Source organism: Rhipicephalus microplus, chromosome 1 (genome assembly GCF_043290135.1).
Source record: "Rhipicephalus microplus isolate Deutch F79 chromosome 1, USDA_Rmic, whole genome shotgun sequence".
NCBI classification, from domain to species: Eukaryota; Metazoa; Arthropoda; class Arachnida; order Ixodida; family Ixodidae; genus Rhipicephalus; species Rhipicephalus microplus.
Genome location: NC_134700.1, coordinates 97,893,590 through 97,918,115, shown reverse-complemented (window position 1 = coordinate 97,918,115; position 24,526 = coordinate 97,893,590). Strand labels below are relative to the sequence as shown.

At 48.8% G+C, this 24,526-nt stretch overlaps 1 protein-coding gene across 1 annotated transcript in view; it reads left to right on the top strand.

The window, feature by feature from the left end:
* Nucleotides 1-23,069, top strand: part of LOC119178460 (mannose-P-dolichol utilization defect 1 protein-like) — a 79,811-nt gene extending 56,742 nt beyond the window's left edge. Inside the window, exons 4-6 of the mRNA XM_037429667.2 lie at nt 6,455-6,659; nt 21,825-22,007; nt 22,702-23,069. Coding sequence (XP_037285564.2) covers nt 6,455-6,659; nt 21,825-22,007; nt 22,702-22,758 — 445 coding nt within the window. The 3' untranslated portion in view covers nt 22,759-23,069. The remainder of the gene's footprint in view (nt 1-6,454; nt 6,660-21,824; nt 22,008-22,701) is intronic.
* The last annotated feature ends 1,457 nt before the right edge of the window (nt 23,070-24,526 follow it).

Here is a 24,526-nt window from a genome sequence, read left to right as displayed (position 1 = left end):
TCAGGCGCTGCAATCGTTCAGCGACCATGGGAATGATGGGTAGTACACACATTAGCCTAGTCTTCGTACATGTGGGTGGCGAATCGTGCTTGGGGCTTCGTTTATTGCTGGTTACGGTTTTGTTTTGAATGAAAGAACGAACCCTTTTAAACTCTGTGACCCGAAATAAGGTTGTGAAGGGCAAACGCTGAACATTCGCTCATTTTTTTTTTTCGTGAAAAAACAGCTCCAAGCCACACGAGCACACACGAAGCCAGAAGCAAGCCAGAAGTACGAAAATTAGGCAAATGTGTGTACTACCCATCACGCCCATGCCCGCTGAAGCGCCGTGCGTTGCAGCTCCCATAGATACTTGCGCCAGAGTTCCCTCTAGTGTATATTAGGAAACTCGATGCCTGTGAGTACGTTTCGTGCGTCATTTGTGCGTGAGAAACGCGGGACACGTTTCTATCTGCTCTCCAGTCAGCGCGTGACCTTCCAATTCGTTGCTATCGCGTTCCTTGCTTCGCCATTGTGGCAAAGCTGTGACTTTTTATTTTCATTGCTGGTTGCCATCTTTCCATTCTGGCATTTTATAGATTGATGGGAGTAATTATGATTTCAGACGAGAAAATTGTTTTTCTTAGTTTTTGTTTCCATAATCCGTGCAGATGCGTTGATTCCTTGCTCAACTATAGTGTAATGCAGGTAAATTAATAACTGGAAGCGTTTTTATGGGTATAATTCTTAGTCAAGATGCTGGGAGGCGACATAAAAAGTTGCATTGAAATCGCACTCGTGCACAAGTTGATTTGTGTGGTTCGAAAAAAAAAAAAAGCGTCGAACTTTCTGTTTACTCAAGCTGTTATACGTTGCTTTCCAGTCGATCGCTGCGTGTGTATATATATATACAGCAGATGCCTCGTCGCCGCTGACCGCTGCGGTGTATAGCGGCGGTCGTGGCTGCTTCCCTTTGTTACACGGTGGTGTATTGGTGGGGCAATAGAAGGCCTCTTGCAGGGCAGCAAGAAAGCCGACATATTGATGTGCACATTAGGAAACTTCTGGTTTTGCGAAAAATTGATGCCATTCAGGTGTTTCGTCTAGCGCAAGATGCTGACGAACGCTTGAAAGATGTGCCAATGTCGCCCAAAAGCAGTGCATTTGGGAAGACCGCAGTTTACAACAAAGCTCTACGTATACGCTTGTCTTAGACGTGTATTTAAGGAGACTCTGCAACTCTCAGCTCCGCTGGTCACCCACCATTCAACGAGTTCAATAATGTCTAGCATTGTAGTATACCACTAAAACCAACGAAATGCGGGAGGCTTCCATCAGTGGAGATATCGAGCTCACATTCAGTGCGCATGCGTGAATTTTTTTTTCCGCCCGCAGAAATAGTCAGTTGCTGGAAGTAGGCCAACGAGCAAAGACATGTGATGAGCGCTTGTGCAAAAGTAAGTTGGAAAATCACGGAACGGCATGTGCGATGACATTGCATCAGATTTTGCCAAAACCTCTGCGATACAGAAGCGGGAACCATCGACCAGATTCAACAGGGTCTCGGTGACTATAGCATCGGCAGCTCTCGTGGACAGAGGACTGGTACAGCCTCTTCATGAACGCGCCCATGCATTCAGTGGGCAATGAACCGCGTTCAGGCTGCATGACGACACGAAGCGCGAACTTTCGTCATGGAGGGCCGTCTTGTAAAAAAAAAAAAAAAAAACCAAGGACTGGCCCATGAGACCGGTGTAGGTCTGGATCCGTGCATTCAGTTTTGGCTGAGGACTTGGACACGAGAATTTCGTGATCAAAATTCATACAAAGACTGCTAATATTGATGAAGAAAATACACGATCCGGAAGTACCGTGAAACCCGAGTACGCTGAACTCGAGTAAATCTAACTGCCTCATATCGACCTGTTTCTCGAACATCAGGATTCCTTAATGTCAGTAAATGTGCGGCTACATGGAACAAAATAGCTGGAGCGCCCCGAGAAGTAGACTTTTTCTCACTTAAGGTTTGATTTTTTTTTTCGTAAGCACGCTTTCCCGAATTCATTCGGGATTGTCATGATGCCAAGGCACACAGAGGCTTTAGGCGCCCGACGTGTACGCACATCTCCGTATGTAGTTAGAGAGGCGCTGTCTACATCAGTAATGTAGCGCCTCGCACATGACTCGATTCCTCATATAACGCATGCCTCCAACAGCAATGCGCGAAAATAAAAAAAAAACGCGTATTGCTTTGAAATTGCCTTCCTTGCATTGTCGTTAAGTAGTGCCGTGAAGTAAAACTGCGCACGGATGTTTGCATTGAGCATGTGGCCGATTGTTTCAAAATTTCATGTCCAATTCTACGGTATATCGAACCAAGTGATGGGGTGCATTTGATTCTCGGGTTTTGACTGGTATCGCAAGACATGGTGCATAATGCCAACAGTGGCTCCCCGCTTTCCTGATATTGCTCCGCGCGACATTTGACTGAATGTTGCTCGAAGCTGCAAACTGTGAAATTACTTGACTAAGTAACAATCATGACGTGCATTAGTCGCTGTCAAATCGCTTTGAATTTTGCGGAGAGCGGTTGTGTGGTGTGGGCAGAGCAACGGGAACTTCGCCTAACCTTGTGGTTGTTGAGTTCGAGTTTTCTTCTCTCCATAAACACAGCGTTTATATTACCATCAAACGATATATATGTTAACCCTGGGGGGTTTGCAAAACTCATTGCTCAGGAACACTGACCTTAGAGGCTTCGTGCGATTTTAGATTCAGAATTTTTTATTGGTGCGAATACAAGAGTGTTACATGTGTTTGTTGTTACAATGTTACAAGTGATTGCTTAGCTATTGACCACTTGTACGAGTGCGGCTGAAAGAGGTTTCAGCGACGGTCTATTCCAGTATTGCTTTGCCCACAGTTTCTTATATACTTGCGTTCTAGGAAAAAGTGGAAGCACTCTAAAGCACTTGTATGCTCGAAAAAAATGGTTCTAGAGGCCATCTATCACATCAGTCGTATGTTTGGTTTGTATTCGCTCACTCGTGTGTTATAAAAAAACACCAAAGAAGTATTCATCGCGGTTGAGCCGAGGCGTATTCGCAAGATTTCGGTATAAGGAAGCATTGATTTCGTCAAGTCTGCACATGGCTTTGAGGACATGCCATGACATATCAAGCCGAAGCGTCCGAATCCCGTCTTCGCCTTCGAGAACTTCCATTTCTCGGGGACACCTCATTTTTCTAGAGGTTCGAGAGTATCAGCGTCCTGTAAGGGTGGCATGTTGGTACATTCTCATCATATTCCCCTACTAGTTTGTTGTAATCGTGGTAGCGCACTTTATATTCTCGTAATCAAGGCAACTGCGCCGTACGAGGTCGGCGAGCACGCTGCGACTTTTCAGTTCCGCAACCGGTTAGCTCTCGTCAATACGGAGCTTTAGAATACCGTTTACAAGCGCTGTGGCCGTTGTGGACGCCATATGAGTTTTAGAATAGTGTTTGGCATTCTGCAAACCGCAACGCACGATTGCAGCGGCACCGTAGCCTCGAATCTGGTGTTTGCGGGCCACATGCGGGCCGCGATCGCCGCACGCAATTTCGGATTTTCTGCGTGTGGGACGGGAACGCCGACTCGCGTTACGACGCATGCGCCGTGGCAGCGACCGCACCGCAAGAGCTCGCGGAGCGCTACTCTAAAACTCCCTATTTCCTTCGCATATCACGGGTCCCGATCGACGCTACATCGCAGGGGAAGGAAGTAACCCCGCGGTCTCCACACTGTCGTCACCGCCGGCACGCGTTGCCGCTCTTACGCAAACAGCGGGGACGCCGTTCCCTTAACCCCATAACAAATTGTCGCTCTTCCCGCTGCCAGCCGAGTTACGGGAGCAGCGTGCGCGATGCGGATGCCAGTGGCCTCAGTATCTATCAAACGGGGGGTCTCTATGCATATATGTTCACGCCGAGGAAGAAAACGGGAGAAAACGAGCGCAGTGCACACACGCGCCCGTAACGTTTGTTTATATATATTCGGGGTCACTGGTGCGTTCCCCGTTCGGGAGTTTTTAAAACGAAGGGAGAGAGACCGCAAGAACAATGACTGTGTGGCCAACGACGCGCGAGGACGGGTGTGTGTGCATGCGTGTATGGGGCGCCGCGGTAGTGGTGGGGTTGTGGTCGGGAGTTGTTTTTTTTACTCCTTTTTCCCCCTATCCTTGCCAGAGGAGCGTGAGTGCGGCGCTTCCGTCGGCGGCAGCGCGAAGGCGCAACGCCGCACGGTCCCCATTACGCCCGGGAAAGGCTTTCCTTCCTCTCTTCTGGGTGCTTGCGGATGCGTTATGTAAGGGAATCCATTAACGTAGAGGGAGGAGGGTGCCCAAGAAGCAAACGCACCAGGAAAGGAGTGAAGAGGAACCCCTTTTGGGGGGAGAAGTTGGTCACCCCTTTCTTCCCCGTGCCGTCGCTGGCTTTCTCCTCGCTCTTTCTCGCGTGGGGTTTTCTTTCTCCCTTCGGCATCTTGCAGTGGGGCTGAGTGGGAGAAAGGAAAGGCGAGCGCCTTTCCCGGTATCCCTAATTGCATTTCCAGAGCCACGGCTCATTTGCTACGAGCGCTGCGCCGGGCCGGTTTCTTTCCTTTATTAACCTTCCCTTTTCTCCCTTCTACACCGCCAAGCACACGCGCGCCGAGAGTGTACTAATTACGCTCCGATAGCAGGGAAGAAGAAGGGAGAGCCGCGGGTGTGCTAAGTGCAGTCGCCTGTAATGGGGATGCATCCTCCCGTCCACCCTCCGTCGTCGTTGCGGCAGCGGTGGCAGAACCCACGTGACGCGCGGCCGGCCGAGAAGGTTCCGCCCCGTCGGCGCTTCTCCCTTTGATGTGCGCTGCTCTTCGATCCTGCACTCTCCTCCAATCACAGCGGTGGCGGCGTCTCGACCGTGTTGCGCGCGAGGTGGGCCGTCGTGTCGGGGAGCGCCTGTGATCTCGGGCGACGCGTATGAACATTATTGTTTCATAACTTTCCTCCGAAGATCACTCGTAAGAGCGGTGGCGCTTGTGTGTAAGGGAGCGGCTAGAATGGTCGCGCCCAGAGGGGTATGTGCTTGGATTGGCCTTAGCTTTGTCCAGTTCTGGCTTCCAATGGCTTGCGATTGCGGTAATCGGTTGTTTCCAGAGAAACGTTGCGCTGTATGCGCAGCTACTGCTGCTCGTGAGGCAGGTGCGCATATGTAGCGTTTTCCTATTCTGCTTTGGTGAGACTCTGGGTATAGTTTAAAGATAGTTTCGGAATAAACGTCACAATCACTGTATACGGATTGCGTTGTGCTTGTCTCCTTGGTTGCCTCGTCACGTGTCGTCCTCTACTTTATTTATTTTCATTAAAAATTGTTTTCTTATTAAGAAGTTTGATGTGGTTTCAACTTCGATGCACCGTAATAAGTCAACTTGTTGGCTAGTTGGTTGAACACTTTGAATAAGGGAACAGTGCGATGAAAATGCAGACGAAGCAGAAAAACAAGAAATACAACGCACGAAAGCTGTTACGCGAATATCTCGTAGACGTGTAGTCGACAGTCAGGGCTGCGCCAGGCGTCCAGTTGGAAATGAGAGCGTTGCGTGAAATGATTGCCCTGAGGCACACTACACGCACAAGGCGAGGTGCGAAATATGGCATAACAAACAACATATACATATAATTCAGGCTGCGTGCGCAGTGTGAAACGCTGCACTCATAGGTAGTGAGGGTGTACGTCTGATGTTCACGTAGCAACTTCTTTATTTACTTATATGCTGGTGAGGCTTGCCAGGGGCTTGACGAAGCAATTGTCTACTGCGTTATCCTGTAAGAAAAACTGGGAGTTTCTTTTTTTTTAGTGGATGTTACAGTATACAATATTAAATTGCGTGTGTCGTTGTGTATGATTTATTATGTTCGTGGTTGGACTAAGTATTGGCCTCTTGTTAGCCACAATCGAAAATCTAAGCAAGGTCGGCTGAACACGACCACCCATCGCGCGGACTGTGACAGGCGGGAAATGGCTTGTTCCGTTTTGGTCCACTGCGAAAAAGGAAGCAATTGGTTGCAAGTACATCCGGGAACTTTTACTTTTACCCTAAAGTTGGCATTGCCCGCGTTTCGTGCTGTGATGCGCCGGAGAGGTCATGTCGTGCCTTGCCTTTGCCATTGCATCGGACGTGGTAGCTCCCCTCGCCCTATCGTGCTGGTACGCACACACGCACCCCGTTTTCGGAGAATGTACACGTTGCGAAATGGAGCAAGTGTTTTGTCAATAAAATTTGTAGGTCCTCTTTTTACGTGTCAACGCTTCCGTCTCGCCGCCCGATCCCGCGTCACTTTCCCGCACAACATGTTGCAATTCTCATTCAGTGTGCCCCTGCCTCCTCGCTTTGGTGGGGCGATTTATTTGGTCGGTTGTGGGGTTTCACACTGCGCGCTCGTTCTTCTTCGCAGCTCGTGGGGCGAGGGCCTGTTCCTGATGCTGGAGACTGCGCTGATCGCGGCGCTGGTGATGCGCTACCGGGGCCAGACGAGCCGCGTGGTGGGCTTCACGGCCTCTTACACCTGCCTGCTGGCCATGCTGATGATGAAGGTGGTGCCCGTGCCCGTGCTCTGGTCGGCGCAGCTGGTCAGCCTGCCCGTCATCATCTGCGGAAAGGTCGGTCGCACGGTCACATCATGGCAACTCGCGCTTTCGTGTATTATCGCTTTCCCCGAGTGAAATACACCACTAAACGAAAGTGCCATCTGTTTGAGCTGGTAGATATCGCTGCAGTTCGTACGAGAACTGGCTTTTCAGAGTGTGTTCCTTTCAAGTGACAGAAGGAGTATACCTGCGTGCGGCGGCGTGTTCTATGCAAGATGCGTCGCTGTCTCTTCTTTAATGCTTTCGACGGAACAAACTTGGAGAACGTTCGGGCGATCGATTTTTGCGGAGACTTGGGGCCAGTTGTTAAACTGCCATCGTCAGTAGTTGTGAAATTTAATTAAGGGCTTTAATAAATATGGTATAAGACAGTGCTTGACAACGAATAGCAATACACGAGTAACGAAAAGAAGACAAGACCTACACCGCACTCTCAACTGAAGTTTTATTATCATTATAATCATCAAAAACTTTCCTTGCATGCCTCCTGTATCGGTCGCGCAAAACAAAAAACAACAAAAGATCGCACATGTGTTAAGTAAACCAAGTCAAGATGATAGCAAAACAAGAGACACAGCATAGAGGAAACGGACAAAGCAGAATTACGAGACTATACCAAATTAATTATTTGGTGTAATAATTATATAGCGAGTGCACGCAGTTCAAATCTGTCGTTTCGTTCAAGGCGTTCGACTTGCCCTCGTGAGGCACGGGCGTGCATTTGCGATGTTTTTATTCGTGCTACGAGACGGCAAACTCGGAGCGTGCGTTAAGCCATTCCCGAACGTATACTATACAGACGGCATTGCAACCGAGAGTCATCGTTTATCGCTTCGGGAGCTGATCGCCAGTCGGCCGAGCATCGCTCGCTACATGCGCCTTTCGTCTCGCGGGTGGCCACGCCTGTTAACGCGCCAGCGAGCGCGTGCCTCGAGCTAATTGCGTACGGGGCTGTGCATGCGCGGATCCCATCCAAGGGGCCTTGGTGCAAGCGGCTGCAGAGCGTCTGTGCGGCTGCCGGCGCGGCAGGCACCCCATCCTCGCGTGGCTATCGTCGGGCGGCCAAGATGGAGAAATGAGCCGGACTCGGTCCTATACAAGCACTCGCCGTGTGCGCCGCCCGTGTTCTGAAACTACGCGGTTGTGTTTTCGTTGAAGGCGTCTGCACGCGTCACATGATGATATCCCCCCTTCCTCCTCCTCCTCCTCCCACATCACAAACTTCGGTCGTTAGGGAAGTGCACGCTGTGAGATCACTGGTCGAGTTTACATATGTGGGTGCAAGTGTAAATGGAATGTATACGTGTATCATGGCCTTCTAATTATAACCATAACATTAAGACCCGTATTCACCTTACGTTTTCATAAAGTTATTTTTTACGTGCGTTATAAGGGCACAGAATTGGTAGCAAGGTAAAAAAGATGTAACTGCAAGATTTATCTGTGAATAATTATATACTTCGTTTATCAAACCCGCTAAAGGCTTCAAACGGATGAGGGAAACGCGATTTCAGGGTAAAGTTGGTTTGTGATTACGGGTGTCTATTAAAATTCATGGTTCATTCTAGGCTTCATTTTGGTGTACTCCCTAAATGGCGGTGGCTCGTTAAGATGGACTCTTGTAGTTATGCACCGTTTATTGTATATCAGTCAGTTTGTGGTGTGGGAGTTTGTGCATATTGAAATGCAGCCTTGGTGCAAAACACTGCACGGGAAAAAACGAAGGACAGAAAGAGCGCTTTCCGTCAGTCTTCATTCTCTTCGTGTAGCTTTTTTTTTTCGCGTATACTACATATCGATTGGCTCAACATGTTGTTGATATCACTGAGGTCTTCTTAGGAACAGCGTATATTTACACAATATACGTCCCTGTGCTTCCTTGCTCCTACACAATATACGAAATAATATGCGTGTATTCACGACGTGAAATGAAACCTTTAATATTGCAGCACTTTTCGTGCTCATGAATAAGTTGCATGTCAATTATTGGGTTACGCACGTAGAAATAACGTTTAGAACGGCAACGCTTAAGGTGACGGCATTTTAACAGGTCCGCAATATAGGAAAGAAACTGTTACCAGTCGTCCTGACCAGAGTTTTGCGTTCGTGCCGTGTAAACTTGGACTAAAATCGGAGACTCCCCAAATAGTAAGGGTAATCTTATCCTTGTCCCGTGTGCTATCGTACCGGTGTTTTTTGGAAGAGTATACATATACCTTGGGTACGTACAGGCTGTGCATACACTTATCAATGTACAAGTACTCAGGCAATGTCTTCTCTATTGTTTGTCCACGCTGTGCTTTGTTATCGAAATATACACATAAATGAATAACAGACGTTTTCCAGTGGTTGTCCAACTGCGGCGCCATTTTTTTTATTCCTGTAAACCCTCTTAATTGCGTCTGTACTATTACTTGTTCTAGCTGTTTTGTTTATACTATTAGAAGCATTTCCTGGTTTCGCATTAATAAGAATACGCACAAAAAAAGTTGCACACTTACTTTGCACTACACTCGAGGCGATACCAAAGTTGATTTTTTTTCAGCTCTGAACCTGCACCCATAAAGGCTGTTTTTTCTTGTTTTGATCAGCTTGAAAATGGCCTTTTCTTCTATTTCAAAGATTGCTGAAAATTTTAAACTGCGTGGAAGACCACTGCGTTTCGTTTTACTCGCCGTATCTGTCTAAAGCGCCTCCCTTGAAATGCGGTGCTGCACTTTATCGAAAACGTGCCGCCGTGTGCATCCAAGAACGGACCACCGCTCGTGTATTGTATACAGCGGCCGGCCCGGAGGTGTCTTTCGTATTAAGCGCGCATTAGGGCTTATTAACCTCGACAACGGCCGTCTTGGAATTTCTGTACTCTGGGCGAGTCCCTGCCGCGACAGCGTGCAGCGCGAGCCTGTCGGTGTTAAGTTCGCCCACTAATTCCCGTTGACACCTCCGCCTATAGACTGTGTCTCTCAACGGGTAGCTATCGACAGCCTATACATGTAATATAGGCCTGCGATAAAGCGTTTCCGCATGCGGAACGCTCTTACGCCATTCGAGGCGGTGCGTGCCAGTTTGTACTATATTATATGTATAGCGTATACTAGATTGCCTAATCACCATCGTGAGGACGCTGATCTAGAAAGCCAGCCGTTCTCCCTCCCCTTCGAGGCAATTAAACGCCGATCCATTAATTATTACCGTACCGGTAGTGTAGCGTGGCGGGCGAGGCGTGTCCGCTTCTCCGCCGGGCCCTGCCTGTCTGCGCGCCGGCGGAATTGGCTCGGCGCCGCCGCCTCGGGCTATGGTGATCTATGGGCGATCGCTGCCGTGCGCGCATGCGCCTGCTTCGGTTCATCTATGCATGGTGTGTACGCGTTCAACTGTTTTCCCGATTCTGCTGAGCAGATCCTACACCTGTTCAAAGGGAGACGAAATCCGAGCCTCACACTACTTTAGACGGTCACGAGACCCTGTCCAAAGCACGCGAGTGTGTTTTCACCCGTGTTGACTTTGGCCACTCACAACATGTGCATGGCCTGCAGTTCTCTAATAATACGGTGGGAATAGAATACCGCAGTAATATTCGATAAAGAAAAAATGACATTCGACTGGCTGGTAGAATACCGTCTAGCTTACATGAAGTTGGTGGAGGGTAAATGATAATCCCGTTTATATTATTTCCTGCGCAGGTATAGTGCCTTCATCTCTATTTAAGCGGTTGTTAATATGAAGTTAGTGAAAAGTTCGACCGCATTCGGTACGGCTTGGTAGTGCCAGTAATCAAATAGAGGAGCGGTAATGTTCAAACGCACACGTTGCTTGAAAACAAGTGTAACTGATACCAAAAAAATAAATTTATTTTTCTAAACTGAGAGAGGAGATATGTATACACGTTGCCCGAAGAATTTACTGGCATGCACGCTCTATCCACGCACTCGTCAAGATATACCAAAAAAACGAACTGATATATTTCTCAGCTTCTAAAGAAAAGCAAAATAAAATCTGCACCCTGGACCGTATACAGTCGAACCTGTATTTAAAGAAGTTCAGTGTAACGAAAATATCGATATAACGAAGTATTTTACTTCTCAGAACTGTTGTTCACAGATCACCATGTATTTTGGCGCTGAATGTCGGTGCTTGTCTGCGATCTCAGTATTGCGAACTCTCATTGCTGCCCCTGAAAAGACGGAGATGCTGAATTGGTATACTTGTGCGGGGATCCAGTGGTGAAGGGTCTGCTTAAACTTGCTGTAGAACGATTGAATAGTTTTGATCTTTTTTTTTTTTATTTCGTGCCTATCAACGTTGCGCGTTCATCGAAGCTAGTGGAAACCAGGTGGTTCATTTCGGTGATCATGATAGCGTCGGCGTGGCACACTGCTGCGTCCAACACTCGAGGTTTTAATGACTAGCCGCGGTGACAGAGCAGGCATGATAGCTTCGCATACTCCACATTGCCATATATACCTTGCATGTCGCTATGGTCCACGTGTGTCGTTCGGCCGCCGTGAAGAGGTCTTCGCCGGAGTATCATCAAACCAGGCTTGTCGGATTTCAGATATCAGTTAATTTTATTTTTATTTCAATGACTGTATGGTTTCGTACGGCCGTACTGTTTAAACAATTCTGCGAGCTCCTGCCGTGAAAAAAGAAACAGCAATTTGCGACTACATTTTGTTCAAAAATGTCTTATTTTGTGTTAACTACATTCCAGTATAGTCAAATTAATCGCCGATCTTATTGACTTCGTTTCAACTGTAGTTGACATGAGGGACGTTGTCATCCTACCAATGAGGTCTTAGCGTATTTAATCCAATTCAACGTTCAGGTGGCCCAGTTGAATCATTGGCCTGCAGACCAAATTTTGTATGCGTGGTGGTGACCATGAACATGAGAAGTTGCCCCATCTTCGAAGCATGTTTCGCATACACACAGTCAGCGTATGCAACGAAATGGACATTTGTTTTAATAAAGTTAACCTCGGTGCCCAGCTGTGCAACGCATGCGGCATGAGTTAAAAGGAAAAGTAAATAAAACTCGGAGGCTCGGTATTTGTTCTCGAATGAAAAAAAAAAACGGTGTTGGTTGCGTATGGCACGTCTACAAATTACCAGTCTGAGTGTAGTGAATGAAGACTGCGCCATTATCGTAATCTGGTTTGAGACAAAGACGGTCGCGTCACTCACTCGTCATATAGGAGGGATCGAAGTATAGTAAATAGCATTGACCACCGACACTGCTCTCCTGTTGCGCCTAACGAAGGAGGTGACCACTTCGCGTTCTGCGTGTCAATTGATCGATCAATCAATCAACAAATGAAATTTTATTTTTGTTGAGAAATATTAGGTTAACGAAAAAAACTGAAATGTTGTGGCATGACAAAGCACTGGCCCCCTACAAAGTCCAGCTGCCCAATGAGCCACCGTACAAAAAAAGTCAGTGTCCTGGAAATAAAACGAATTTGAATTAAGTACGCTTTAACAGTAAGAGGTAAATATAGCGAAAGCTAGGAAAGGCATGCGGAAACATATAGCTCCGAATGACAGCCATACGATAATTGCACCTTGGAAACCACTGACATCTAATTAGGCACTCCGTGACCACTTCAGGGGCTCTGCGAACCATGCATGTGTAGCCGCGTGCAGTACTCACGCATTGAAACACAAAAAATACAGCATTGCTCGTGCATTCGTTGCCAGCGTCTTCAGTGCGTGTCGTATACCGCCGTAATTTTAGCGTTTTACCTTTACGTCGGAGCCAACCTTACCTTTAGCGGCCTAGAGTTACGGCATATGGCTCCTAAGGGCCCCCCCTACAGCCGCACCGCGCGTGGCGGGACACCTGCCGCACGCAATCGGAGGGCGAAAGACCGCATCGGCGACGCCTTTCACCTTTAGCTTGCTTGCGGCAGGTGTCCTGTTACGTTCGGTGCGGCTTTGCGGATGGCGCGTTTAGTGACTCTTAAAAAGCCATATACAGTAAATGCTGTCTGAATGCATACAGTAACTCTACAGCGGCCAGTTTGGCAGCGACATCACGTAATTATCACTAGCAGTTGCTCGAAGCATGCAGTCGCTATGCTATAAGAAAACATTGTTGTGTTTCAGTCAGTAAGTACTGTGCTTGCGAAATTCTTGTCAAGTGAAGGCGCTATGGTCCTTTGATTTTATGTCACGCGTACCCGCTGTTCTATATGTCCAGTTAACAACGTTACCTCACATCCTGCTGAGGATCACTGTTTGGCAGACCATCGCGTCGTAAAAACGCATCACCATAACATCATGTCGGATGCGCTTTCATACCGTGCATGGTTTCTCCAAAAGACAGGTGGGGCGAAGGAACAAGCCAGACGCTTGCTGATTGCCTTCCTCGGATGCAGTGAATCGTTTACTTACGTGAAGTGAAACCATGAAACCTCTCAATGGATTCTGGACGTCAGCTTGTATGAAGCGTCGCCGCCCTGCGTTCTCTCCTCACCCTATATCGTTTAGGACTGCATCCGCGTTTGGCATTAAAAGGCTATGCTTATGAAGGTGGGAAAACAGGCAGATGGGAAGCGATGTGAAGACGTCTCAGGAAAAAAGATGATCAGAAAGCGCAACGTTCATTCATTATTCTATTGTCCATATTTCCGTGCTGGGCCGCAGCGTGATGCTCTTCGTCCTTCACATTTGTTTGCTCCTTGTCATTTGGCGCTGCGAGACTCGATCGCTGAACGAATCCGAAACGTGTATCCGTGGACTGTGCTCTGTATCGGGAAAATGTGTCCACGGTGCTTGTCAGCTCCAGCTGCCTTTGTTATGGTGCCTTTCGGTGTTATTCAGCATTCCGCATCTTGACATTCGGAGATGCGTCGAAATTTCGAGCCCGCGCGTCACTTTCCAGTTACGTGCGCTGCGCGTTGCTCTTAATTCTGTTCGCCTAAGCCTTCTTGGAAGGCCGTCTAGATCGGTTGTTTTGCTCGCCAACGGAGGGATTTCGTTCGCGTTTTTGCATATGCTTACCGCGAGCACTATGACCCCGCGTCGCCTCGCGCTGGACGGCCTGGGCAACTGTCACCGCCGCCGGATGTGTCCCAGCGGTATAATCTCTGAGCGAGAAAGTTGCGGCGGCGGCACCAACCGACTCCGAAACGCCTGTCTGTCGCTCGACCGCACCCTGCAGCGGCGATTTTCGCTTCTTTGCGTATTTCTGTTATTGCGTACCGCGACGCATCCGCGCCCGCTCGCGATGATCCTCCGCAATCTGCGACAGGAGGGCGACGCCGTGACGAATCCCGGAAAACCTGTCGCGGCGGCCTCGTTAGGCCCAGCGCAACGGCGGCGGTCTGTACAGGACGACGATGATGCTGTAGCGGTGGGCGGGTGACGAGCCGCCATGCGGCTCGAAAGCACGAGAGCGCGCAGGAAGGTTTGAAGCAAGGACGAAAGGATCGGTTCGGCTCGCGCGACCTTGACGCGTGACATCGGGCCCTGCGCGTGTGACTGCAACCGCGGTGGCATCGGCGAACGAGTCTCCAAAAGGGACACCGCGCTGCCTAGGGAGGTCAAAGGTGGCGGGGGCGCGCGCGCTGCTTGTCTCCTGTTCCATCGGTTCGGTGCCTGCGCCCGGAGAGCGAGGCGCGGTCGGAAGAAGCCGAACCCTTGCCGCGAGTTGGACCTACCTTGGACGTGGGATTAAATGCGACGACCGTGCTGCTCTCCGCGCCTTGTCAATCAAGCGGCAATTTCTTCCCCCACCCGCTTGTGTCTTTTGTTTTGGCTCGTCGGCCAGTGGCGTGTCGTTGTCGCGCTGTTTCCCTGACTCATCGTGGTCAGTCGGTGCGTCTCTGTGCGCAGCGACGCCTTCTCTCCTGCAGCGCGCGCACGCCCGACCGCTGCTTGACTGCGCGTCCCCGTGGTCCTCGGATTAGCCAGCTGATCTGACGCGTTGGGTCGCCCCCCTGCGGTAGGATGAGAGCGTCTGGCAGGCCGATGGAACCGCTTGATGATCTCCCCCTTCTCTACCCCTCTTCAGCCGTAGTGGGAGGCGATCGTGGCCATCGGCTTTGGCTCGCTTACGCCTCGTTTCTCGGCCCCGAGTGGACCTCTCGCGCTTCACTGGGCAGTCTGCAGCAGCAGTCTTTGTTTCCAGGCTAGGGTGGCCTCTACGCGGGCTCGTGGTCCATTCCTCGTAGCAATCCTGTCGGTGACCATTCGAGTGATTGCAAAATGGACTTTTCTAAAAGTTCTCTCGGAAGTGAATTTCCAGTTTCCCCTGATGGCATGTACTGACGGCGATGCCACGTAACGTGGCGTCAGTGACGAATTCCTTTAAAATTAACGTTCCGAAGAATGATAAGGTGCCTTTAACAAAGATAAATTAATCCATCGAATCGTCGGCCAGCCTGCCCGAGGCACTTTATGACTGCTAATACAACCGTCCTCCTACAACCATCCGCGGCAGAAGTGTGCGTGGAGAGGCAGGCACTCATGTACCAAATCGCATAGGTCGACGCAGAGTTCTTCTGGATCGAGTAGCGCAGGGATGGCTGAATCCAGAACGTGGCTCAGGGGCGGTGTCGTTCAGCGGTTGCTCTACGTGGGCCGGTTTTGGTTGGTCCACGGATATAACTTCGGATCGTCCACGAATTTTAATGGTTAAAAGTTTTGCGTTTGTGATGAAGTACTTTGAATGGGCCGCCGCATGGTGGCAGGAAGGGGTTTTTCACCGTGTCATGTCGTTGGAAAACGTGGTTGTAATCTTTAGAGATGTACACAGGAGTAGCATGCTTTACGCAAGTCGATGTGAAACGGAGGCTGTCAAGTGTGACACGTAGTGTAGAGAATTGGGCAAGCTCTCAATTTCCCATGCTCTTGAGTGTGCATCCGAGTGCTAGGGTCCTGTCTGACAGAGCACATCTGCCTTTTGCATAATTGAAGTAAATAGCGTAATTTATTTGAAAAAAAGTGTTCATTTTTGCTTGCTTATAAAAGCTGTCCCGGAAGGGGAAGGGTGGTTTCGTAGACAATGTGTTTCCGTAGTCACTTTATGTCACTTTTTAGTGTTGTGCGCATGCCAAGGAGCACAAGTGGTAGTATGATTCGGTCCACAGAAATGGTTATCTGCATGCAGTTATGGAAGATTTCAGCTGTCTCTGCATTCACTTAACTCCACCATTTTTTTTTCATGTTTTCTTCAGTAATTTAGACGTCGCTGTTTTTTTCCACAGTGTAAGTCGGGTGTCTTGCTTCGGAGCACGACTGATTCTTGGTGTGTTCATATACTCGATCGTGACGTGTCAGCTTGAAATCGTCGCTGTAGTTAACCTGATGAACCAGTGGCTTCGACCACAGCAGTGTAACTCGTTCACGTCTATAGAGTGCCGACACTATAGTCATTATCCACGCCCGTCTACTCAAGTACACTTTTGTGGCAGCAGGCCACAGTTCACAAGGCCGCTGCATGATCAGACTGGGAAATCTGCTGAATGAAAGCCGTGCGCGACCCTCTTCTTTGCCAGTTCGGGAAAAGTTCCGCGTGGCTTTGGCCAACAGAAACTGTGTACACGACTAGTTAAGCACTAGCTGTGGCAGAAGAAATCTTATAAGAACGTCTTCATGGCTCAGTCTCGTCTAGACGGGTCTAGACTAGCCAGTTAGCGCCCCAACGGCAGCGAGAGTCGTGCCCCCCAGGACCACGCTGCGAGCGTGTGTTTTACGACTCGTGGTGAGGACTCCTTGTTTGAGTGGTCGACGCATCAATGCGTTGATTGGTGCAAGTGTTGTGGTGTATTTGTTCATTAATATAGAACTCTTGGTCTGGAAAGACAGCATGTGAGCGGCATAGTGGAAGGTATACTCGGCTTGCAGAAAACGCCAGCACATAGCTCCTCTCATGATGCTTTCGTGCCCGCCACGGTGGTCTAGTGGCTAAGGTACTCGGCTGCTCACCCGCAGGTCGCGGGATCAAATCCCGGCTGTGGCAACTGCATTTCCGATGGAGGCGGAAATGTTGTAGGCCCGTGTGCTCAGATTTGGGTGCACGTTAAAGAACCCCAGGTGGTCGAAATTTCCGGAGCCCTCCAATACGGCGTCTCTCATAATCATATGGTGGTTTTGGGACGTTAAACCCCTCGAATCAATCAATCAATCAATCAATCAATCAATGATGCTTTCGTGGGGGAGTAAAGTATCGACGTTGGCCCTTCAGTAATTCTCTTGCCGTGATGGATTGCTCTTGGGCCACGAAGCTGTCCGTTAGCGGCCAGCAGTGTTTTCTCGCAGTCCATCTCGATCCAGTTTTGAGCCCACTCAAATGCGTCGAAGCAATGTTTCTGTCAGAAATGGTCGCTGTGCAGCGACGTCCGCGTAAGTTGTGTGTACTCACGCTCGAGGTTCGTGCTGCTCAAGTGAGATATGTTTTCTTCGTGGAAAAATTCTTGAACGTCTCTCGTAAACATATTCATATGTTTCAAGTTGTATCACCTATCGTGGCGACTTTCGCGTTACTGTGCGGGGGCGAACAGAATGAAGAACGGTGTGGCTGGTTCCAAAGGACAGCTGTATATACGAACAACATGATTCAAGTGTGTACATCTCAGATCATCTGCACCTGTTTCGTGTATAACGTCAAATGAGCGTTCATGTTCCGCAGAGCTGTGCAAACGTGGTATCGCCCGTGCGCACTGTAATTTGGCCTCATCGTTCCTTGTAATTCTTTACGGGCGGTGGCGAATACTTATCACGGTTGTTTCGTTACAATGTCTCCACATATTGCCGTGTCAGCCTGTCCTGTGTGACAGCCGCTCGGGACGTGGTCGCCTATCGCTTGTCTGTACAGATCGTTTGAACAAGAGGAGGTCGCTATAGGAGTCGCCTTTATGTCCTGTGTCGTACTGTGTCGTTGCACGAATCTTCGGAAACGCGCTTGTCCAAAGGAGGCCTGGACTGTGGTTGCGCCCCGCTCTGTATTTATCGCATAATCTAACAGAAGCTTTTATGTATTCCCGGTGCTTTAGTGGGCGACACCGTGCATGTATTCGAGCTGAGCGAATGATCTAGGCGAAGTATATTCGTCCGATGACCGACCGCTTTTAAATGCAGTCTTCGAAAAATGAAACATTAGCGGTCGGCGACGACTCTCTTTCGGGCGGGTGAGCGCGGCACAAGTTGCTGTCCCGTTCGCTTTCCCCCGCCTTGGCGTCCTCTCTTTGTGGTTTTGAAGCGGCGCGATTGACGCATGGGCCGCGGCAGCATGCACAGCGTCGTCGGAAGGGTCTCGACGGGTTGTGCATGGCCCGCTTGACGGCGGCCTTGTCGTGCTTCCTCTGCCGCCGCGTGCCTAATGAGGCCCGACGACGACATGCCGGCTTCCCCCTTCTTCTTCTTCGACTGCTCAGCTGATCCGATTGTGCGGGGGGACCCCGATGCCGCCGCGGGGCCATCCATCAGGGCTCGTTTTGAATACGCCGAGAGACCCCTTTCGCTCGCGCCACGTGCCGCTCACTTCTGCGCGTGCCGACATCTCTCGCCGCCCTAGTGGTGCATGTGTGTGCGTGTGTGTGTGTGCGTGTGTGTGTGTGCGTGTGTGTGTGTGTGCGTGTGTGTGCGTGCGTGTGTGTGTGTGCGTGTGTGTGGGTGTGTGTGTGTGTGTGTGTGTGCGTGTGTGTGTGCGTGCCTCGGTATGGTAGACCCTTCTACAAGGCTTTTTTTTATTCGTACCATGCCGCCTCGCGACATTATCCACACTTTTTGTGCGCGTGCTTGGACGCTTATGTGCATCTGTGGATGTTTCTGTGTGCGTGCATGTGTATATGTGTGTGTGACTTGCCGGGTGCTCGAACCGGCTGCCGCGCGGCAATAGTCGCCCGTATATTTTTGCGCCTGTGCAGCTGCGTTGTCCTTCGTCAATATCGATGCGCTTTGGCATAGATGATACTTCTGTCCTATCTTACTTGCTTTAGCCATGTGTATCTGGTGTGCACCGTGGCTCCACATTTGTACGAAATCGTAGGAACAGCGAAATTGTCCTGCTGTGGCAGTCGTCTACACATTACACAGTTTTCCGAAAAAAAAAAAGTATACATTTACCCTCCATTTCTGATTTTGCCTCGTGGCTCCCTCTTCTGAACGACCACCGCTTGCCAATGCTTGTTTAACTATAGCAGTGTCTTCTCATCTGTGCTCGACCGATCTACGGCAAGCATTCAATGGGTTTTCCGAAGCATTTCCCAAGTCTTGTTCATCAAAACGCAGTGGCTTGCCTTTCTTTTTGAACTATTTTTTTTTTAGTTCGGTGCTTCATCTTCTTGGATTTCTCACTCTGCTGCAGTGATGCTTTTTTTCTGGCGCTGCGTAGTTGTCCGCACGACTTCCTGTCCTCCCAAACGTTCGAGAGTGGTTCATCGGTGAGCGTCCAAATCGCTTCTCCGACCCGCTCTATTACCGGCGAAGCTGGCCGTGCTCTTCTTTGTCGCGTGGGTGGCCCCGCGGCGGTAAACGTCTGACCAGGACGGCCCTCCTCGAAGAAGACACCATCACCGCAACGGGCGGCGGGAGAGAGACGTCGTCTGGTCGCAGCATTTGCGGCTTTACTGCTTTACTGTTTTCTTGTGTATATACGTACTACATGTATACGTTTGCACTCCTCGCTTTCTTGTGTAGACCCGTGCTATAGAACGTCGCGCAGCGCTGCATATTGTTATGTGCAGTGTTTTCGTTGCTGTCGTATTTCCTAATACGGTGATAGTGAACCAGTGTAGTTGCGAATTCATTGCCTGATCAATGAAAAAAAAAAAAGGTAACAGTACTGATGTTGTCCGCTACTTTCAGAGGCAGTGTTTAGCCTGAAGGCGTGGCCGGTGATTGCTCCGCCTGAGCGACCTTTTACATGCAGTGAATCTCACTATTCATCGCCTAAACCTGTCTGCCGCAGAAATTGTAAAAGAATAGCAGTTCCTTGCTAATCATCCCCACGTTATCTGAAAACACAATCTATTCTCAGCATGCGTGGGTAAACCCCTATTTTCTTCATATTGTCGATTAGTACGTTTTCAGAGCAAAAACGCATAGAACACCAGATTTAGAGTATCCCCAGCTTCATTACACTGGGTACGATTGGGAAGGAGTGCTCGTTACGTCGAAGAGCATTGCAGAAGCGTAGGCCGATCGCGTTCCTACTCTACACAGTATGGTTGACTGGGTGCGACTAAGTCCGCCTGTGACACCGTTTTGGCATCGAATTGTCCATTTTGGTGGTTTCTGATTCACTGGAAGCTATACACCTATATATCACCAATGACAGAGAGCGCAGTTCCGTCTTATCAATACAGCGATAACGGTAACATTAACATCGATACGGAAGCGTTGCTTAACTGCTTAGCGACCTGTCCCGCCGGAAGTGACGCCGGCGCCAACAACTGCCGCTGAAACAACCTGCAGCCGTAGCAGCGTAGGGCAGAAAAACAACAACAACAAATGATCTGCCTTGGATGCTCGGAGATGTGACAAGGTCTATTCACATAGGTCGTGAAATTTCGGAAGAAAAGTGTTTCAGAAGCCATTGCCAGCCACATCATCATGGGGGATTATGCGTACTGCGATCTACATACATGCAGCGAACTACCAACATTTCGCTTGCATCTCGCTGTACGTGGGACCTTCCCCTACCTCAGAGTGTGTTCGTACACTTCGCATCATCTTACTGGCGATGTCCTGTCTGGCGCCGTGATTTCCTGTCTCGTGGCGGGTAGGAGGCCCTTTCGCGTGGACGCGAAGGTAGCAGGGCCGCCTAATGGAGACAGCCGCGACCGGAAAGAACCGCCACAAGGAGGCGTGGCTCTAGAGATACATATGTGTTGCTCGCAGAATGGGTTTACGCGAAGGGGCTGGTTTGAACGCTAATCTGTGGCTTCAAAGGGTGCTTCGGAAACTTGGCGCGGCTGCATCATAGGTTGAGCGAGCAGTACTGGTAGGTGTGCCTCTCTTCCGATTAGCTTTCGTTATTATATAGGCGGAGTTTTTTTTTTTTTTCACACAAACGCCGGTCGTCGAAGCGAGCTGCCCCTACAGCTAAATGGATGCCGCGCTCCGAAGCTCACGAAAATGTTGCGGGTTTGGTGTCCGACCGTGGCGACCGCATGTTCATCCGCATTTCATGATTCAGCTTTGGGTCCCTCAGCTTATAGTCTTTCTGTCTCTCATCGCTATACCGGTATACAACATGACGAATCTTACGTTACTCGCATGTTTCATTTTGTAATGACAAAAATTCTCAAATTTCTCAAAATTCTCTCAAAAAATCTCAAAAATTCGTCATTCATCTCGGAAATACAGGCCGTAACTCGAAGATCATTACAATGACACATTTACCCCAGTCCGGCGATCTTACGCCTCTGTTACCGGAGCCTGTATACCCGACGGACGCATGGAAAGCGTAAGGGGACAGAGCTATGCTACAACGCATGCTTTGGGAAGGTGCCGGCATGGTTAATACCGTTGCCGTCTCTCACTTTGCGACGCACTTTAGCATGTTAGAGAGAAGCTCGGTGCTCAAGCGTCGCCGCTGCTGCCGCGCCGGGGCCAGGCCCGAACCGGGCGCTCACGTGACTGTGGTCGCGGCCGCTGGGAGGTGGCACTCACCAACGATGAGCCGGCCGACCAGCTTTGGGCCGTCCAGAAAACGAGATGCTGCCCGACACTAAGGACTTCGAGCCGCCACCTGAGGCACTGCCATCAGTATTGAACGAATGTCGGACGGGACAGGAGTTATCCTCTTTTCCCCTCGCCTCGCCTGAAGAAAAAGTGCCGAACCCGTCTATAATATACTTTTTTCGTTCAGTAATTGTGGGGTGTACTGACGTACTAACTTTACCTTTTTGTATTTTCTGCCGAAACCTCACCGTGGGTGAATCATGCATTTTCAGTATGCAGTGCTTGCGGTGACTACACCCGTAATTTTATCACCATGTCGTTGTACAAAACATAACTCAAGGTCGGACCATTGACGTGACGGGACATACATTAAAGTACTTTGACAAATCGTCACAGTGTCTCTCCATTAGAGGTTTTGGAAACGGGCTCATTTAGGCTTCCAGCTCCTTTCCAATACATTTCCCTCCTCCGCGAGTCTTGTGCTGTTCTGAAGGCAAGATGGATGTATAGATGGGCTAACCACAGTGTTGTCTGCTTTGCTCATCAGCTCATGCAGGTGTGGAGCAACTATCGGCAGGGCCACACGGGCCAGCTGTCCCTGATCACGTCAGCGTTGCTGTTTCTGGGTGGCGTGGCACGAATCTTCACTTCGCTCACCGAAACCGGAGATCCGCTCATCGTGGTCACCTTCTGTCTCGCCACCATCGCCAACTCGCTCATCTTTGGACAGGTGAGGGATCTCACCCTTGCTTTCATGTTTATGAATCTCTGTTCAGAGATATGCGCGGTATTGGCACTTTTCTTTCTTTCGAAGTGTTTCTTCATTACATGAAACAACCTCTGCAAGAGTGAGAATCAAGCTTCATTTTAAAAAGTTATTCCAAATACTAAACCACATGCTCTATAAGGCTACTGCAAGGGAATTTTCTTTTTACCTTTGAAGATGTCATCACAGTGCCTCTTCTGTTTCTGCTCGCTTAGGCAGAGGAATGTCTCTAAGCAGTTCAGTGTGATGTTCTTTCAGCTCTCTTGTCATTCAGTTTGAACGAAATGAAAAGGCTTAGAAAATAAAGGGCAAACTTATCAGTTCTAAACTTTATGCCGAAAATCTGGGCAACATTTGACGGCATCGTGATGTTATGGAGTTCAGTGCACCTTGTACTCCAGCCATTAAGGTGGAGAAAATATTCCTGAAACATTTCAAGTTCAGCCTCTGATTTATGTTGGTCCTTCATTACCGACTAGCTAGAACGGTGACACTCCTGCAATGCCAGAGCAAGCTGGTTTGTCTTTTCAATGTTTTGTGATTTGCCACTCTCACAATGAGCATGGCTATATACCTTTCAGATGAGGCATATGTACTCTCCGAATTCTTTTGTCTGCGATAGCTGCTTTCTGATCTTTGCTCAATCCGTTTTGTGCAGGTCTTGTATTACTGGGATGCCACTAACAAGCAAGTTCAAAAGAAGAAGACCAAGTAGCCTTTCAATAATGAAGCGGGGCACATCGTGCGGGAAGCTTTGGGAACCTGGACGGTGAAACGAGGACAAGGGAAGAAATCCCCCTTCAGAAGAGTGGTCATCCTTTTTCCCGTTCATTGTCTCGTGACTGTGGTCCGGGCAGGTGCAGCTGACAGCTGTTGTTCCTTGACACCAGGCTGCATGCCTCTGAATATACCACAGCGTAGGATAGATTGTCCCCTGGCAAGACATGCTTATGCCACCTGTGGTAAATCTATACCAGCAGCTGTGTACAGGAATGAAGTGACCAGTTTTTTGGGGAACTACTTTGAGGTGATGTCTCGTTTCACTGCTTTATTAACTGTGGGGTTTTTTTACTTGAACATTGTATGTGTCTTGTCTTGTTGGACTTTGTTTTTTTGTTTAACCCTTGCCAAGTGCCCAATGACTGCTTGAGAAGCTTTATTCTGTGAAGGAGTTGCTAGCTGCTCTTATTTTTCTTAACAGACTCTTTTTCATGCTCCCTTTTTTTCAGTATTTGTTGTGATTTCTTTTCAGCTCTGTGCCAAAGCCACAGTTCTAGGTCAAGCACGAGCCAGTCTAGAGTATGCAAAAGTTGTTTCACTGTAGCCCCTTCCGGCACGGAACACGCAAAATATGTGGATAACACTTGTCATGCAATAGAAGTCTGTGGACTGCAGCAAAATACACTGTATGAAATGCTAACTAGATGTAATTATGACACTTGCGCTGTTTCGGTTTTAACAGACATGCCCTAGGCACGCCTGTTTGCATTTCGTTGCGTAGGGCTATCTGCAACATGTGTTGACGTCAGTCTATGCTATTGCACTACTGTATGTTCTCCACTGTTGCGTCAGATTAGTTTTCGGCAATATGCATTATCTTGTTTTTGATTCATATTGTGCCAGCATATGCGATGTGAAGCGTTCGTAATGATAGATGTGCTGCTTGACTTTCTATGATGTTCATAAAAGCTGACACTTAGTTTATCAAAATATAACAGTTGTCAGCTGCAATAATAGCATACATGAGGAGTACCAGAATGCAGTTTACAAATGCAGAGTATAAACAATGCCAAAGCAAGGTAAGGCATCATCACTTCTAGCAAAAGCTTGCAAATTGTATGTACAGTCGTTGGCATTCACTACATGGAAGTCATAAAGAGAATAAAGTCCTTGAATGTAGCACTGTAGTAAAATTCTCATGCAGTACTTTCAAACGTGTTGGCGAAAAGCAAGCAATTCAGCTTGCTCTATCAGACAAATATAGTAGATTCATTATTGAATAACGCCCATTTTCTATAGCATAAAGTACAAATGAAATATACGTCCGGGATCTTTGCCCAAGGAGTGTTGCAGTTTTCAAGGTGTACATTATCCTGCCTGTGTCACTTTCAAGTGCACTCTTGGCAATACATTTTGCAAGATGGTGGTTTTTTGAGGAAGGTTGCGTGTACATGTAGGTGTTTTGAGAGGAAAAATGCAGTGGAGTGACATTAAAGGGACCGACAACTGACCATATAGTGTCTTGAGGTTCTGGTGCTATTAGAGAGAATGTCGAACTCTGACAATGATAAACACGATATTATTGGTAAACATAGAATTTATATCGGCACTCAATGTTTCCCAAGAGGAGATCATGTTGTTACACTCGAACATTGCCAATAAGTACGCATTCACCTTCCCTGAATCATGCATCAGCTGTTTTCAGATACAGTTCTTGTAGATAAAAAGATCGTTCATGTTCATATAGCTCTTGGGCACCCAGA